At 44.6% G+C, this 19,245-nt stretch overlaps 1 protein-coding gene across 1 annotated transcript in view; it reads left to right on the top strand.

The window, feature by feature from the left end:
• The window catches only part of TMEM129 (transmembrane protein 129, E3 ubiquitin ligase), a 25,876-nt gene extending 14,144 nt beyond the window's left edge, over positions 1-11,732 (top strand). The window contains exons 3-4 of the mRNA XM_069071314.1: positions 2,209-2,368; positions 10,236-11,732. Of these exons, the coding sequence (XP_068927415.1) occupies positions 2,209-2,368; positions 10,236-10,484 (409 nt within the window). The 3' untranslated portion in view covers positions 10,485-11,732. The remainder of the gene's footprint in view (positions 1-2,208; positions 2,369-10,235) is intronic.
• The last annotated feature ends 7,513 nt before the right edge of the window (positions 11,733-19,245 follow it).

The raw sequence follows: 19,245 nt of genomic DNA on the forward strand, positions 1-19,245 counted from the left end.
GTAGGTAATGTTGCATGCATTCTCAGATGCAGTTGACTTGCAGTTGGGTTTGTTTAATTTGTTTCAAGAAAAGAATCAGTGAGAGGTTGGTGGGTTTGTTGAGAAATGATTGTGTGAAAAACAAAATCAATAAAGATTTTTAAAACCATACTTTTTTTTAAAGTGGTCTGTTGAAAATACTGTGTTTAGAGAATACTGGATGCATTTTCATTTGCTTGAGTGAAGATTAAAAGTTCATTGTGGCTGCTCTCAGATGTAGCACACTCTTGTAGGTCTTAGTTATTAACATCCTTCCCTTTATCACTGCACCATGAATTAGTAAAGCAGGTACTCAGGGAAGCCTTGAGGCCTGGCGAAATCCATCAGGACCTGCAGAGCGCTTTTTTTCTCCCTTGGTTTGATTTAAAGGCTGTTACCTATGAAATCAGAATAATTCTCACCAGCTCATTTCCTCAAACACATCCTCAGTCCATTTGTTCTCTCTCATCCAGTTTAGAGCACAGTTGAGAGCTAATAGCTTCTCACAAATCTAGAAAGGATTCTTTTTTTTTTAAGCCACAGGCTACCTCCTGTCACTTTTGTTCCACCTCAGAATGAATTATTCTTCCAGAAAACAAAAAGCCAAGTACCCAACAGTGTCTTTTTATTCCCATCTAAGATGACAAAGGGATTCAGAATAAGGAAGGTTACATACTCTGTCCTTAACAGATGACATCATACTAACTTACATTTATTAGACCCTTCGAAATTTGTGAAATATTGTCATCATCACCTTGCAAGGAATTATTGCAAGTTTTGTCTCTGTTTTATAGATGAGGAAGGATAAGTACCTTGTCCATGGGCACAGAACCAGCAAAGTTAGAGGCTAAGTTTGGACCCAGGTCTCCCATGATACCAAGTCTAGTGCTTTTTCCTCGATACCATGTACAGGATAGACACTTGTCCTAGGACTGTCAGGTGGTAGTAACAGACTTTTTATAGCACTGTGAAGTAGACTCTCGTATACAGGGTACCCCACACCATCTTAGGGCAGTCATAAGACTTTTCAGCATCTGAAGGGCCATCATGCGGATAGGGGATTCAGTTTGGTCTGTCTGGTCCCAGAGAGCAAAGCTAGAATGAACAGGGAAAGAGAAAAGGAGGAAGGGGTATGTGAGGAAGAACTTTATACCTCAGTGTAAGGGACTTCTTCTAGACCCGAAAACTACTCCAGGATCAGTGGGTTGGCCTGCCTTCCACCTTGCTAGTCTTTTGCCCTTTACATACATGCTCTTCTGTCCAATGACACTAGCCCCTTGACCCTTTCTCAGAGAAGACAGTTGTCCTTTGGCTCTGGCATTTCCTCTGACTGTCCCCCACACCTGGAATGTTCGCTCTCCTCATCTCTGTCTCCTGGCTTCAAGTCTTCAAGGTTTTCTTGGCAAAAATCTGGTTGGTTGGCTATTTCCTCTTCTAGCTTATTTTACATAGGAGAAAACTGAGGCAAACAGGGAAAAGTGACTTGCCCAGGGTCACACAGCTAGTAAGTGTCTGAGGCCAGATTTGAATTCAGGAAACTTAGTCTTCCTGATGCCAATCCCAGTGCTCTATGCACCATGCCACCTCACAGCTTCTGGCACATGGTAGGCACTTAATAAATGCTTATTGATTAATAGCCTAATACGGTGATAAGATTGCTCTTTCTGAAGTCAGCTGTGATGAAGTAGAGCTGACACTGAATCTGGGATCAGGAAGACCTGAGTTTAAATCTGGCCTCAGATACTTAAAAGCTGTGCAGCTCTGGGCAAATCACCATTCTCTACCTCAGTTTCCTCAGTTGTACTATGAGGATCATACTAGTAGTGACTTCCCAGAGTTAATACGAGGATCAGATGAGATATTTGTTAAGCACTTAGTTTAATTCAAGGTCATGTAACTAAGTGGCCCTTTGGAAATGTATGAAGTGTCCTTAAAATGAAGGAGAATTATTACGTTAGGTCAAGTAATATAGTGGAAGGGGCCCTAGATTTGGAGTTAGAGGACCTGGGTTCAAATTGTGGCTCTGGCATTTAGCCCTAATTCTCAGCAAGTCCCTTAACTCCTCAGGACTTGGTTTCCTCATCTATGAAATGAGAGAACTGGATTAGGCCACCTCAAAGACCCCTTCACCTTCTAAATCCTAGGATAAGTAGAATGAGAAAATTATTCCTTTCACCTTTTCTCATTCAGGTTGAATTCTACAGAGTACGGTGAACTGCGTGAGAAACTCCACGCTCCCATCCGCAATGCCGCCAACGTTGTGATCCACCAGAGCCTCGGTGACTTGTTTCTGGAAACATTTACATCCTTGGTGGAAATCAACCCACCTTACTCCATTCCCAGTAACCAGGTAGGTAAATTCAGTAGAGTGAGGTCTTGAGGTAGGAGTCAAGAGCCCTGGGCATTACCAGTTCTCCCACCAACTCGGTTGTTCCACAACCCAACATTTCCATCTCCATGCCTTTGCATTGGCTCCCTCCCAGGCTTGGAACTGAAAGGAACTCCCTCCTTCACTGCTTCATAGAGTCCCTTCTCTTCCCTGGGCCCCACTTTCTACATGAACACCTTTTCTTGATCCTCCTCCAACCACTAGCACTTTCCCTCCCAAACTACTCTGTCTTTGACTACTTTTGTGTGTATATGTGAACTTTTATATTGATGCTGTGTGTATATGTTTCTATTCATATGTACTTGTCTCCAGAATTTTAATGTAAGCTCATGGTAAGGATTGTTTCATTCTCTCTATTTGTATCCCCAGCACCAAGCACAGTGCACAGTGTGTGGTAGGCAATTAATAAATACATGATTGGGTGGTCTGAGGAATGGGGACAAAGTTACTTGCCCCACTACTGACATGAACATAAATTTCTTTAATAGAGAGTAGAGAGAATTGTGAAAGTTCACACATTAGACTGTTAGCTCAGCAGGGAAGGCAGTGCAGCTGAGCTGTGAGGGGGTGAGGCAGCAGACCAGTACGTGTTTAAGGTGGCACTAGCCTCCTCCCTTCAATTCTAGGGATGTTAGCAGCCAGGCCAAAAGGGTGGGTAGAAGCAGAGTTTTCATTGATAGTAGCTGTAAGATTGACTCTAACCATACTTTCCATTTAGTTCAATTCAGTAAGCATTTACCAAGTGCCTAATAATATGCAAGCCATAATCCCTGCCCTCAAGGAGCCAACATTCTATGGGAGGGATATAACATGGACAGAGACAAGCCTATACAAAGCAAAAATAATAATGCCTGACATTTACATAACGCCTGAAGGCTCTCAGCAGGTCTCCCTTAAGGCTCTAGGTGATCTTGTGAGGTGGGTGCTGCTGCAGCTGTTATCCCCATTTTGAAGATGAAGAAACTAAGTCTCAGAAAAAGGCAGTAATTAGCCCCTGACTACATAGCTAATAAGTGTCAGAGACAAAATGTGAAAAAAGTGGGTGCTCCTGACTGCATCAAGCATCCTGCTCACGGTGGGTGTCAGCTGCAGGAGGGAATGGAAGGACTTGTTAACCACAGCAACAGTAATGACAACAAACAGCATTTATCTGGTGCTTTAAGATTTGCAAAGTGCTTAACAAATACCTCATGTGACCCTCACAACAGCCCTGGGAGGAAGGTGGTGTTATGATGCTCATTTTACAGATGAAGAAACCAAGGGAGACAGAGATTAAGTAGCTTGTGTAGTGACCTGAATGAGGCTGGATCCGAACTTGGGTCTTTCTGACTCCAAGTCTGCTGCACCACCCATCTTCCTTTAAAGAAAGATTTTGTGGAGGAGGTAACTGATGAGCCTTGAAGAAGGCTAGGGATTCCAGAAAGAGTGATGGCCCAATGTGTGAACAGCCTTGGAGTGGGGGGTGGGAATGGGGGGAGAAGAGCAGCTAGGATCAGAGAGTACTTCAGTAGGAATAGCATGAAATGAATCTGGAAAGGCCAGCAGAAGCAGAATGTGAGGGGCTTTAAACAGCCAAAGCAGAATTTGTAGTTTGTCCCAGAAGCAGTAGGGAGCCATCAAAGCTTCTTTAGGACAATGACATGCTCAGGCTTGTGTTGATAAGAATTTCATTTTGACACATTTGGAAGATGAATTAGGGAGAAGGAGACTGGAAGGAAGGAGGTCAATTAGGATGTGATTTCATTCATCCAGGTGAGAGGAATAAGGGCCTGAATTAGGAAGGCAGCAAACTGAGCAGAGAGAAGAGGGGGCAGGGGCGGCAGCGGTGGTGTTGTGGTAGAGCGGACAAAAGTGAGGAGATGGACGGGTAGTGAAATGGGGTGACAGAAAACAGTGGGGGGCTTGACACAAACAGGGGAGGTTAAGGAGAGGTTCAGGGGAAAGACAGTGACTTCTGTTTTAGGCAGGTTGAGCTGGGGATACTTGTGGAACGTCAAGTGGAGATGTCCAGCAGGTGATGTAGAAGTTAAATTATAGATATTGTAGGTTGGAGCTTAAGAGAGGAGGGCTGGCTGTGGAGATTGGCAAATTTTTGCCAAGGGATGATGATTGAAAGCTTGGGGGCTGATGGGATCACCAAGGGAAGGAGTAGAGAGAGAGAGAAGAAAGAGGGAGTAAGTCTGAGGTCTGGAGCATACCCACACATGGGCTGGGACTCAATGGACGACAATTCCATGAAGGAGACTGAGGAGGAGGAGGAGGAGGGCTGGGAGGAGAACCCTGAAGCAGAGGAGTCAGGACCCCAGGCCAGAAAGCTACCACGATGGATTGGGCAGGAGGATCAGAGAGAGTAAGAAAGGAGAGGAAGGCCATTGGATTCAGCATTTAGGAGAAGACTGTAACCTTGGAGAAATTTGTGTGGGTCAAGGGGTGGGGTGGAAAGCCAGACTTCCTGGAAGTGCCAGGTGAGTGGGAGGTGATATTGTAGAAACAAGTGTGGAAAGCTTATTCTAGGATTTTGTGGTGAAACAAAAAGAGACTTGGGACATTGCCTGAGGGCCTGGCAGGGTCAAGTGAAGGATTTTGTGTTTGTTTTTTTTAGAGGATGGGGGAGATCTGGGTTTGTGTGGAGGCAGCAGGGAAGGTGTCAGTAGATAGAGAGAGAAAAATTACTTTCCATGCAGAAAGTCCTTGGTAGAAAGAGTGAGCAATCATGAGCAGGAGCTTGCCAGTCCGTCTCCTTTCCTGGCTGCTTATCCCCTTGCCCAGCCCATATGAGGGATGGATTCCCCAAGGCACTGACCTCAGCCTTCTTCTCTCCTCTTTCTACACTTTCCCCCAACCCCCTCTACAATTTGGGTACTCCCTTGGCTTCCATGCTTTGTAGACCCAGCACACCAAGGTCGGTATCCCCAGGCCTGACCCCTGTGCTCATCCCCAGAACCACATCTCCAGCTGAGTGCTGAGCAGCCGGGTGGCTGTGGACAAGTAATTTCACCCTCTTGACCTCAGCTCTCTCCTACAAATTGGACATCATAATACTTTCGCTGCCCATCCCCCAGGGTGGCCATTAAAAACAAACAAACCAGCAGTTTGGAAAACTTTAAGCAGTATGGAAAGATGAAGCAATATTATTACTTCCATTGCCGTTTTGGTCATGGAGCAGGGATTCTCTAGATTCCGGATTAGTCAGGCCTTTGCTGCTGACTCTGCCTCCTTCTGGCAGCAGTTTTATTGACTCCACACCAGTTAGTGTCCCTGGAGATGCTGAACGGGGATGTGTTTTAAGCAAGATGAAAGAATCCTCTTGGGGACTTGTCCGATGGGATGAAGGAGGGAGGGGACAAGATCAGGGAGGCTCACTGTAGGTGGGGGACATGTGGAAAGCTAATGGAAAACATGGGGTTTAGTGCCTGGTACCCAGTGAACACTTAATAAATGGGTACTCTCTGTACTTCTGTGGTTTGAGTAGGCCCTGACTGCTTATGCTGCACCCCAACCAGCTTTAAACCTAACAATGATTCAGACTCAGTTATATTTATTAGAATATAATGAGAATATTTGTAAACTTGAGAGTCAGCATGGTACCAGCGTGTTGGCATTGGATTCAGGTTTGAATCCTTGCCCAGCTACATCCTAAATGTGTGGGTGCAGCCAGGCTACTTTCCCCTCTCTCTTTATTTTTCTCCTCTGTAAAATGGGAGTAATAAAACCCTTGCATTGCCATCCCTGCCAGAGTTGTTGTGGGGAAGGCACTTTTGTAAACCTTTAGGTGCTAATAAAATGAAAAGCTGTTATTATCTGCAGTCTGTCTAAGGGAAGTAAGGACAGAGTCCAAGGCAATGGTTTGGGAGGGAGGGGTAGGTTCTGAACTCCTGAATCCCATCGGCTTCCTGAGAGCCCTGCACCCTTCAGGAGCCTCTGAGGGTACAGATCTCTTAGTTACAGCCATGTATAGCAATAGATAATTCCAAAACCAGTAAGAGAAAGGAAGTTATTTTAAGTGTCTTCTCTTTTAGGGGACAGGGATAAATGTGTCACTTTTTTTTTGTTAACTCCTTGATTTTATTTACTAGACATGAAATGACAAGAAACCCTCTCCGAGGCCCAAAGGATATATATTTCATGAGTCATACTTCATTATGTTCCCTAAACCTTGTTTCTAAATTACTTAGCTCATCTAGAGAAGATCCTCACATTTTCCTGATAGGTCTGCAATGATTCCCATATCTTAATTATGCCTAGGTCTATTCTTCATTTCCCCTCCCTAACTATCCCTCTGTCCCAGACCTCACAGAGGGCTTTCCAAACCCTTTTCTCTTCTGAAGTCTCTGGCACCCTCCGTGGCTGCCAAAGTCATGCTCCCACATTGAATTAGTCCTAATACACATTTATGTTGTACAATGTCCTCTGGACCCTCACAACAGCAAAGCAATCCTTTTACTCCTCCTTGATCCTCTGTCCCACCCTCTTCCAACCTTCCCTTCTTTTCTCAAGCCTCCTAAGGCCCTTTAGCCTCTTGGCTAAGGAACTCACCTTGTAGTTTACTAAGAAAACAGACACCATTGGCCACGAGTTCTCTCTTCTTCCTGTCTCTTCATCACCTGCACAACCCACTCTCTTCCTATACTCCAGGCCGTCCCCTGCCCTCCATGTGCCCTGATCCCACCCCCTATCTTCTCCAGCAAACCACCCACGATAATCTCTTCTCCCTGTGGTCTACAAACATGCCCACACCTCCTTCTAAAACCGTCTCCCTGGACTTGGACCCCTTCGGTGCCCAAGGCTGTATTTCATCTCCTTCACAGCCCCACTCAGGGATGTTGCTCCCCTCAGCTCCTCAGGTAAGGGAACCTCCTCTCCCAGGTCACCAGAGAGTTCTTCAGCATTTAATGAAAAACTGTGATTTCTTCAGTGTTTCACTGCACCTCTGTGAGGCTGGAGGTGCAGCCATTAGGACCCATCTCCCTGTTACCTAGGAGGAGACTGCAGCTTCTGGCTGCAGCCCAGTCCCAGGTCTTCCTTATCCCCCACGGCCAAGCCTCATTGGTGACTGGTAGGACGGCCTGAGGCACACCATGCCGTGGGCGTCTCCATTTCAGACCCACCTGATTGCCAGGGAGCATGGGCTCCCCATGTAGGGGGGGAGGGCATGTTCACCCTATCCCTCCACCGCCCCTCTTACACCTGGGGTCTCCCTCCTCAGCGCTGCGATGTTCAGCCATGGAATTCCACCTATCTGCTTCCCCTGGTGTTGCCAGCTCATCACTCCCGGTAAATAACCAGATTGAAAACTGCTCTCCCTGCCGCCTCCTAATACGGAATTAATTAGCAGGAAACTGGCATGAAGAACACTGGCTCTGGGGCCGTCAGCAAGTCCCTTCACCTGCCTGGGCCTCAGTTTCCTCATCTGTAAAACGAACACATTGGACTAGCAGGCCTTGAAGGCCCCTTTCAGCTCCAGATCTCCGATCCTCGCTGTGCTCCCATGTGTTCTCTTGCCCATTCCCTCCCCACTGCAGTCCATCTCTGACATGCTGACAGATGGAGCTGGTCACAATATTCAGTGGTTCCCTGTTACCTCTGTCAGGAGGAAAGCTTAGGCTCAGCATTCCAGGCCCTGCAAAGTCAGCCTGCTAAAGCCTGCTGTGGCATGTTCTGCCCCAAGCTCTCTGTTCCATATAGTAACACCAAGCTGATTTTCCCTCTTCATCACCCTGTACTCTCCCACCACCATACCTCTGCTCCCCCCTCCCCCATCCTCCCTGCCTCTCGTGGCCTCCCTCCCCCGTTTTACCTCTCCATTTACAGCCCCCAGTGCAGATGCCACCTCTGTTGTCCCCCTTCATAGCCTCCCGGGAGGATCTCACACTGCTGTGCTCACTGATTCAGTGCCTTCATCAGGTACTGTTATATGCTACAGGTATCTCTGTCTGTTATTATTATCTAAACTCTCTATCTCCCCTTGTAGCCAGCACAGGGCTCTTCATACAGCAGGAGCTTAATAAATATTGAGTTGAATTACATTGAGTATTTTAGATTAACAGCCTTCCTGACCCTCTTTGTCATAGACTTTGTCACTTTTGTATTCACCAAAATGAGCTTTAAAAATCCAGCCTTGCCTGTGTGCATATGTGTCTTTGTGTACAGATGGATAAAGCAAGTAGAGTTTTTCATTTGGTTTAAATTGATGCCCAGCAGGAGACAATATATGCTGCCCCTTTAATTGGTTCTCTCTCTGAGAGAGCCTGGATAATGTGTCACTTCTTTCGCACCATAAGGAATTCCTTTTGTAATCTTAAGTTTGTCTTTGTCAGGGAGGGTGGCTACAACGAACCAAGTGATAAAGTGATTGGAAAAAAATAGATTTAATTAAATTCAATTCAGCGAGTATTTATGGAGCTCCTACTCCAGCTAGGAAGTAAATGATCAATAAATACTTGAGTATTTATTGTACATAGTGCTAAGGGAGGAGAGCATAAAAATAAATGTAAGACCATGCCCTGGGCCTTAGGGAGCTCATGCTCTCACCAGGAAGACAAGGTATAGCCACATGTAAGTTAAATAACAATGCAGGACAGTATAGATGTGAGCCAAGCTGGACTGTAGAGGCCTGGGAAGATTCAGAGAGCCCTAGGTGGGGAGGAAAGGACAGGCCAGAGCAGACCAAAGGCCTTATGGGAATATCCTCATTGAATTCAATGATTGCTAGATTTAAAAGGAGGCTTCCATAGGGGAAAAACGGGGAGAAAATTTGTAACTCAAAATCTGGCAGAAATGAATGATGTAAATCAGAAGTTAATAAAGCATTTGAAAAAATAAAATAAAAGGAGGCTTCCCAGGAGGGGTTAGGCTGGGCAGCCAGTCCTGAAAGCAACTCGCCTTTTTCTTTGGTACATTGTTGGGCACCTAGACAAAGGCAGGGTGGGCAGGAAGCCCCGTGAGGCAGCCCATTGCCATCATTGAGAAGTGGTTCCTTAGGAGGCAGGCTTAGTGATGGACTAGGTGCTGAGCAGAGAGAAAAAGGGGCCGAATCAGAGCTGGATAGGAACTGACTTTTTGCACTTACAGCTTTCCTCACTCCATTTCCCTCTTTCTTTTCTATTCAGGAGAATAAATGGTAAAGATGAGGGCCAGTCAGTCTTGTGAGCATTTTTCAGAAGTAGCCTGTCAGCTGCCAGATAAAGCCAAAGCTCCTTGCTGGTCACTCACAGGTGTCTCCCCCAGGACCTCTCCAGCCTCCTTTATGCCCTGAGCCCCCCTGAACTTTCCTACCTCTGCTCATTCTACAGTGCCTTGCTGAATTTCTACCTGACCTTTAAAGCCCAAATCAAATTCTTCCTCGTCCAAGAAGCCTTCCCTTCTGGCCCTTGTCAGTAGTGCCTCCACACGGATGCACTATCGTGTATTACCCAGCTGTGAACTCTGGAGGGCTTGGGTCAGTCATCCCAGTGCTGGCAGGTACTAGGTCCAGGATCTGGCCAAGCAACTTAGCTTCTCTCTCTGGCCCTGTCTGTTCATCCATCTCATCAGTCCTTTCCCTGCCTCCATCCCTAGACCTCCAAAAGCCTTCACACACCATGGAAATGAACTAGTGTGATTGTTCTTACCAGAATTTTGTGAGCCTCTAGGTTGAGCCTTGGCATCTGCACAGACTTGAAAATTAATTCATTCTTGTTTACTGGATTGCCTTGCTTTGTATTGAATTAAAAAAAAAAAGCTTTGAACTATACAGGTCTTCTAAAAAGAGCCAGAAAAAGGAGTTAAGTCTTTGCTTTTTTTCTCCCTTCTCTCCCCACCTCCTCCTGGTTTCCCAATGCCCTGGAAGGAACTGGAGCCCTGCATTGGCTGCATGCAGATAAGTGCCAACATTAAGCTGGTGAAGAACTGCCAGGAGTCGGATGAGGGAGAGTGCCAGCAGTGTTACTGCCGCCCCATGTGGTGTCTGACGTGCATGGGCAAGTGGTTTGCCAGCCGCCAGGATCAGCAGCACCCAGAGACCTGGCTCTCCAGCCAAGTGCCTTGCCCCACCTGCAGGGCCAAATTCTGCATCTTGGACGTTTGCATCATCCACTGACCATCCTTGAGCAGGGATGGTGTAGGGGTGGCTCGGGTGCTGTTCTTGGGCTCTTTTCTTCCAAGGCAAAGGCCCATCTCAGCTGTACCATCCCCCTTCTTCTGTTTGGGAAACTCAAAGGCCTCAGCGTTTCCCCTCTAAGCTCCTCAGGCCTGTCCTTTCCCTCCAGATACCAGCCCTTCTCTGGAGGCTGCTCATTTCAGGGGAGGGAGGAGAGGCAGGGCAAGGCTCTAACTTCCAGACTTTGGAAGGAAGAGGTGATGCCTCAGCCCCACCCCACCTCACCCTCTCTCTCTCCACATTTCATATACAGTGAAGGATTCCAGGGCAATTGCCCATCATCCTCTGTTTGACTAGACTAGCAAAGGGCTAATTTTTTAAAGTAACAAGTCAGACGCTGTCCCTGACAGGAACTGAGCTTTCTTTTACTGAAACTGTTTTTAAAAGTTCATTCTTTATGATTTTTGCACAAGTATGTATAGTTCTGCAGGACTTCCTCACATAGATTTTGGGCCTGTGACCTGCTCACACACACTTACAGGGTGGGCATGGCTTCTAGGCCTATGCTTATCCAATTGGTATCATTTCAGTGGGAAGTTTAATTCTAGTTTCTGTTATATTTGATCTCTCTTGGTCCCGCCCCACCCCTGCACCTCCCTTCCTCTTGCCTCTTCCTATCTCTCCCAGTCTTGTAGTTCCTCCCACCCATGTGTTTTGTACTAGATAATTCACTGTAGGTTACAGGAAAGAGGACTAAGTCCTGCAATAGCAAAATACAATTTCCACAGCTTCAGTAACAATGTTTTTAAATGCAACCATTTCCTCCACACCACCCCCAGACTACAGCCCTGTAGCTCAGAGCTTTGGGTTGACCACAGTGTTTAAAGTCGCTTTTCAGCACAACTGTTAGGGACAACAGCAAGCACCTTATTTATCTATAATACAAAAATCCACACCATAAAGGTATTTCATTTTATTTTTTTCTTTAAGGTATTTTAAAAGACAAGGCTAGAACCATCTAAGATTTTTTTTAAAAGCCTACAACTTTGGGACACACAAGCAATCAATTTCATTGTGTAAATACAAAGAAAGCTCTTCCATTCTTTGCAGGGGTTGCAGTATTTCTAACCATGTTGGATCCATTTGATTGTTAGGCCTGTTTCCTAGCATTCACCACATTGGACAATTGAAACAGGATCCTTTAGTATGAAAGGTATAAACATTCATTCCAATAAAGAATAGAAATCATGTGGCTTTGTGCATTTGCTTTCTTACTTCACCACTGACCTAGACTGAGTGAAGGTGAATGTAGATGATGGATGGATGAATGGATGGATGGATGGATGGATGGATGGATGAATGGAGGGATGGATGGGTGGGTGGATAGACATAAATAGGTAGGTAGATAGATGGAGCAGTAAATAGACTCTTATCTTAGTGTAGCAGCAAGCACCCCAGTGTCCCCAGGGTGGCTGCCAACACAGGTTCTTAGATCTGCTTTTTTAAAGGAAAGCAACTCAAAATGGATTAATAATCTTGCTTTAATCAAACATGTCATTCACCTAGTTCAGGGGAAAAAGATCAGCACCCCAAACTTCAGAGAATACAAACAAGTTACAAGCAGGCAACAAATACAGAGAAACATCAGCAGACAAGCTTCCAGCTGCCTGCCCATTACATCCACACCTAGTCAGTTACCAGAGAGAGAAGCACCAACATCTGGGTTTTCAAAGCTGGGGGGCTCAATGGCTGCCCAGAGTCTCATCTCGCCAAATCACACAACCCTTCTCAAAGTGAGCCCCAAAACAAAACCTCACATCAGGGTATATATGGGGTTAGAGAATGTCACAACCTTTTTGACCCACTGCCCAATCACAAAGCATCAAGACGTAGGCATTCCTGAAAAACAAGCCTCCAGGTGACCACATTCAGCCTATTAGGGGGCAGAGTATATTTTCAAATCAAGGAAGTTTGTCTTAAATCACTTAAGCTTATCAGAGGGCCTAGCAGCAGGGAAGATCTTAAATTCCCATTCCCCTAACACTTATCCCTGCAAGAGTTAGGCAAAGTCATCTGGTTCAACTTCTTTTACATAAGAGAAAACAAGTTCAGATGAATAGCCTAATTAGATTTGTTTGTTTTATTTGAGAACTTGGGTCTTAAGACCCACCTGGTCTGAAAAGGATCTCAGGTGACTAATAAAATTAAATGTATACTTTGATGTTTTAAATTTCATAAGACACAAAATGAAAACTTCTTAATTTTTAAAAAGCAATTTTTGAACTTGAGATGAACTTTTCAACAGGAATCAAAGAGGAAGAAATGTACCCTTGTCTTCATGAGGTCCTAGACTCTTGAACCAGGAATGACCTTTTGCACACCTTCCTCTGACCCTTTTGCTTTACACACAGACTCAGGGAGAAGTGATTTGTCTTGGATCACAGAAGAGAGGCCTTAGTAGTGTCAAGTGCCCAAGATTTGGAGTCAGATCCCAGCACTGCCATTTGCTGGCTGAGTGATCGCAGATAAGTCACTTTCTTCACTGGGCCTCAGTTTCCTCATCTGTAAAATGACAGGTTTGGAATAGATGAAGTTCTAGGTTCCTCCCAGCTCTAAATCTCCCATGCTATGTCAGTAGTAAGTGACAGAACCCAGATACAAACCCAGGTCATGGAGTCATGGCCCTGGAACTTGAAGGGAACTTAGAGACGGTCCAGTCCAGCTGACTCGGTGTGACCAATGATTCCTAGAGAGAGCCTCTGCTACTTCTCTGAGGTCACACAGCTGGCAAGCAAAAAAGCTGGGATTTGAACCCAGGCCCCTGATGACAAACTTGATTACCCATGTGCTCATGCTCAATCCCATACAGCTCTCACTCTGTAGATTTATAGGCTGTGGCCCTGGGGAGACTGCCTTAGTTGTTATCTCTCTTATGTGCAGATGTGACTAATGGGTCCCTAATCTGAACTAATCAGTGTCATTTGACACAGTATGTCTGCAGAGAGGGAAGAAAAAGAAGACATTGCTATGAAGCCTTCCTGCCACCCCATGGGCCACACATTGGCTTCCCCGACCCAGGGTCAGCTGTGTTTCCAGCAGCTGTTGCCGCCTTCCATCCTGAGTCCGGCCTGGGGAGAATAGCTATACTACTCTGTTCCAGAGCATGGTGAAACCATCTTTTTTTAACCCTTTTCATCTTCAACACTGTCGTCATTAAAACATAAAGGGCAAGGACATAGTTTAAGTCTGGCCCTGATTGGTGCAAACTGCTTAAAGAGGCCGATGGGTCGTCTACAGTAGGTTCCAGGCTTGCAAACACCCAGAGAATTATTGAGGGTCACCTGGTAGGACAGAAGTGGCAGCAGAATATCACACAGATTGAGTAAGCCTAGTTCTCACTGGAAATACTGTGTGCCAAAGTATCCTGAAAATCATAGTGTAAAATATGATCAGAGTCTGGCAGTAGCAGTGGGTGGGTACAGAAACCTATGGTGGATTCACAGAATCTCAGATAGTAGCTAGTATTTATATAACTTTAAAGTTGTCTTAAGCACTTGACAAATATATCCATACCAGAATTGGAGGCCCCCCCTATGACATCCCTAGCAGGTGGTCATTCATTCTCCGCTTAGAGACAGGAATGAAGGAATTATTACCTCTTGAGGTATCACATTTCACTTTTGTGCAGATTGGTGGAGAGGCAATATTGCTGGGGATTGTGGGCAGCTAAGAAGTACCAAGAGTTATAAATTTTACTGTCTTAGCCACCATCCAGTTTTCTGGACTTAAGTAAAACGTGGCCCCTGATAATGGCTTCAATTTTTTTTTTTAATCTGGGTCACTCCATGGAGATGACCTGGTAAACACAGGACTTCTAACTTCAGAAATAAGTCATGGGGAATAGTCCATTAGTTACTGAAGCAAAAGCAATCGCAAGTAGATATAGAGAATACTGGCTTGTCCATAGGGTGATGATGGTGTGAGAAGGATCAATCAGTGAAAAAGCATTTATTAAGCACCTACTATGTTCCAGGCATTGGGAATACATTGAAGAAATGTCCAACTCCACTCATGGGATCCAGGATCTCTTCAGTGTGGTTTTTCCAAATGGTGGGTGGCCTATAGGGCATCCTTTGCTTCTCATCCTGAGCAATTCTCAAAGATCTATCCAATACCCTAGAGGCCTTCCTTTGTTTCTTTTAATACTGTATGCTAGTTTAATACCATCACTCTTCTTGGTGTTTCTGTATGGCTAAAATCATGCCCCACCATGGTCTCAAGAATCATCACTTCAGGTAACCCAAAAGATTACAGAAAAATATATAGCAGATCTGAACATGCTATGTTATTAATAATACTGAAGTGTGAAGGAAGTCATAAAAATAAGTCCCATTTACACTGCCTGTCAAGATTGATAAAGATTCATTTTTTATAGAATTATCTCCATTTTGCAGATGAGGAAACTGAGGCTCATCCAGGTGAAGTGACTTTGTCCATAGTCAGACAGAGTGAGGGTTAAAGCCAGAATTTTAACCCAACTCTTTTCTGGATCCAAGTCTACCTAACTTCCCATTCCATTCCCCTCTCAACAAGGACATGGAAAAAGAAATAGGGTGAAATGTTGACAGAACATGGGATCACATAAGGATTTGATGCTGTTATTTCAATCAAATACTTAAACAAAAATTGTCCTCTTTAGGTGCCCTCCCTTCTTGTGCTTCATGGGGACAGAGAAAACAGCAATACGTTGCGAAAACTATTCCCCTCCTTCAAGGCAAGGCAGAATTAGCAAGCACAGAGAAAGGAGAGTGAGGGGCCTCTGTTCAAAGACCCTGTCTCAATATGGTCTCTGACAAACTGATGGCTTCACATCTCTAATCTGTTACAAGGTCTTAAAACTAATAAGAGGCAGGAAATTAGCTAGAATCACAGAATATCAGAAGTGGACAATGAAAAGACATCAACCACAGAATATTGTGTGTGAAGTGGCAGTTCATATCGCACAAACACAGAATGTCAGAGCTGGCAGGGGCCTGAAAGGCCAGCTTATCCATCACCCTCATGTTATAGGAGGGAAAACAAGAGACCCACAGAGGAGAAGAAACTTGACCAAAAGTGAGTTTTGATGCTGTTAAGGATATAATCAATTAGTATAAATAGTTACAAGAATATTTTATCCATGTCCCTCTTTGTGTCTTTACTAAATATCACAGACTGAAAAAAGTCCCCTTTTTCCTATTCCCCCAAATTATTTTGTCTTAAACACATTTTTACAAGGACTAGGGGAAAATGGTTTTCCAGCATCTTAAAATTTTGATCTTAGAAAACCTAATGCAGCAGAAATTGTTTTGCTTGTAGTCTCTAATATAGTATATTGCTATAATAACCAGCATTTCCATAGTGACATTTACAAATCACTTCCCATATACCAACCCAGCAAGGCTGACTGTACAGGGATTGTCAGACCCACTTTGGGTATGAGTCAGATCCAGGCCCTCTGACCGCCCCCCCCCCCCCCCTTGTTCACCTCTCTTTCCACTTCCCCATAATGGGATCAGACTGGAGCATTTCCAAGTTTCTCTCTGCTCTCAGTTCTATGGTCCTGCATATCTAAGGGCTTAAAGGCTGTTCTTGCATTGGAATGGGGGGATGAGTGATGCTCAAATGCCACCTATTCCTGAGCGCAGCATAGTGAGAAATAGTAGACACTAATGTTATCACAGCAGCAGCACCTATTTCCATATTGGTTTATGATTTTGTTGTTGTTCAGCCATGTCTGACTCCCCATTTGCGGTTTTCTTGGCAAAGATACTGGAGTGTTTTGCCATTGCCTTCTTCAGTTTTTTTTGCAGATGAGGAAACTGAGGCAAACAGGGTTAAGTGACCTGTACAGGGCTACCCACATGTTTAAGTGTCTGAGTTTGGATTTGAACTCAGATTTCCTGACTCTATCTGCTGGGCCACCTAGCTACCCTAGGTTTATGGTTTTCTATTTCCTTATAGCAACCCTTAAACATAGTTAGTACAAGTATTATTATTCCCATTTTACAGTTGAGGACCCTGAGTTTCAAAGAAAGGAAATTACTTGACCAAGGCAACCCAGTCACTAAGCGGAAGAGCTAGCAACCACGAAACCAGGTTTTCTAGACACCAATTCCATGCCTCTTCTCATTGAATCTATCCCAATTTTGCAGAGTAGGTCACATATCTAACTCAAAGCCATGGGTTTTCTAAAGATAATAAAAAGAACAGCCACAGTAAAATAAATCAGCCAGCATTAATAATGTGCCTTACATTCCTGGCCTGTGAAGCAGACATCCCGTCTCCCTTACAAAGCCAATACTCTGGCCTTTCTTTCTCATAGCTACCCAAGATAAAATGTTTTGGGAGAAAGATCCAATTCAATTCAACAGGCACTTATGAAGATTTATTGCTGGCAAGAGTCATTGTTTGGATGAGGGGGAGATGCAGAAATTAAATAAGACCTAATCTCGATATGAATCTGTGGCTAGGGGTAAAGCTGTCTGATGAGTCTTACAGTCTATAGCTAAGATAAGTAGAAAGAGAAATATTTTTTTCAAAGAAATCAATATGTGTATAATTTAGAAGAGCATTAAAATAGCTACTAAATATATTTTGAAGATGGATTTTGTAAATATAGTCCTCCCCACACTTTTAATAGAAGGGAAGGAGAATCAAATAATGTTCTAGACATGTCTGTATCCATTAGACCTGTGATATTCCTGTGGAACATAGACTCTGGCCTCACTGTCCCCACCTGCACTGAAGGGGGACAGGACATCTGCTTTGCAGACCAGAAATGTAAGATACATTATTAATGCTGACCAATTTATTCTACTGTGGCTGCTTTTTTTATTATCTTTAGAAAACCCATGGCTTTGAATTAGCTATGTGACATACTCTGGCAGGTCAGGTTCCCAGAGTGCAGCTGGTTCTACCTCCCCTCCAAGTCCTGTAAACCTGGCAGATTTGGAAGGTGGTGTTTCTAATGCTATTGTTCAGAGAAGCCCATGTCCAGATACCCCTAGTATCAATAAATCGGTAAATATCTCCTCCATGTCAGTTGGTCAATTAACATCAATTAACTTTTAGGTAGAGTTAGTTATTGAAATTAGTTACTGAAAAGGTACAACAGTCTCCAAACAGAGAACACACTCTCCTTTACCACCCCAGTCCCTGGGAAGAGTAGGTTCAATCTCAAGGTAGTTATTACCAACATTCTGTCCACAAAGTTCACTTAGGATATAGCATCTCTTTGATGCTTACAGACTGGTATCTCCACTTTCTCTCCTCTCACTGTCTTCTTAACTCCTTACAATCTGGCTTCTAACCTTATTCCACCAAAACCACTCTTACCAATGATATCTTGGCTGCACAATCCAATGGCCTTTTTTCAGTCCTTATGCTCCTTGACCTCTCTGCTGCCTTTGACATTGCTGATCACTCTCTCCTCCTTGATATGCCCTTCTTTTTTTATTATTATTAAATTTTTTTTCCTTTTTGGAGGGCAGTTGGGGTTAAGTGACTTGCCCAAGGTCACATGGCTAGTTTTAATGTTTAGTGTCTGAGGTCACATTTGAACTCAGGTCCTCCTGACTCCAGGGCCAGTGCTCTATCTACTGTGCCACCTAGCCGCCCCTAGGCTCTTCTCTCTAGTTGTTTGGGACACCATTCTCTCCTGGTTCTTCTCCTACCTTTCTGTTCTTGTCTCCATTGCTGGATCCTTCTCCAGATCACACCCTCTAACCATGGGTGTCCCTCAGGTTCTGTCCTGGGCTCTCTTCCATTCTCCCTCTTTACTACTTCACTGTACTTCACTTTACTACTGGGTGATCTCATCAGCTCCCACGGATTTAATTACCATCTCAATGATTCTCAAATCTACCTTTCCTACCCCAATCTCTCTGTTGACCTCCAGTTTCCCATCTCCAATCGCCTTTCCAACATCTAGAACTACATGTCCAGTAGCCATCTGAAACTCAGTATGTCCAAAACATCATCTTTCCCCCAAACCCTACTTCTATACCCCTCTCCCCTTCCCTATTACAGTAGAGGGTAACACCGTCTCCCCAGTTCCATAGGCTCCCAACCCCAGAGTCATTCTAGATACTTCATTATCTCTCATCTCCACATCCAAGCTGTTGCTAAGGATCTGCCAATATCACCATTGCAATTATCTCTGGAATGTGCCCCCTTCTCTGCTCTGACACTGCTACCACCCCTCATCCATTCTTGCTGAGTCATGTCTGACTCTTCGTGACCCTATTTGGGGTCTCCTTGGTAGATTTACTGCAGTGGTTTGCCATTTCCTTCTCCAGCTCATTTTACAGATGAGGAAACTGAGGTAAATGGGGTTAAGTAACTTACCCAGGGTCACACAGCTAGGAAGTGTCTGAGACCAGATTTGAACTCATAAAGATAAGTCTTCCTGATTCTAAGCCCACCTTAGATTCATCACCTCATGGCTTGGTTATTGCAGTGACCTGCTGGTGGGTCTGCCTGCCTCGAGTCTTCCCCCATTCCAATACATTCAGCCACTAAAGTGATTTTTCTAAAGTGCAGGTCTGACCTTGCCTCTCCCCTTCCCTCCACTTAATAAACTGCAGTGACTCCCTGTTGCCTTCAGGGCCATATACAAAACGCTCTGTTTGGCATTTAAAGCTCTTCAGAATCTACTCCCCCACCATCTTACCTTTCCACTTTTTTTACACCTTACTCCCCAAGACATACTCTCTGATCT

Source organism: Petaurus breviceps, unplaced genomic scaffold (assembly GCF_028583685.1).
Source record: "Petaurus breviceps papuanus isolate PSGF00001 unplaced genomic scaffold, PetGlider_PUasm1.0 140, whole genome shotgun sequence".
NCBI lineage: Eukaryota > Metazoa > Chordata > Mammalia > Diprotodontia > Petauridae > Petaurus > Petaurus breviceps.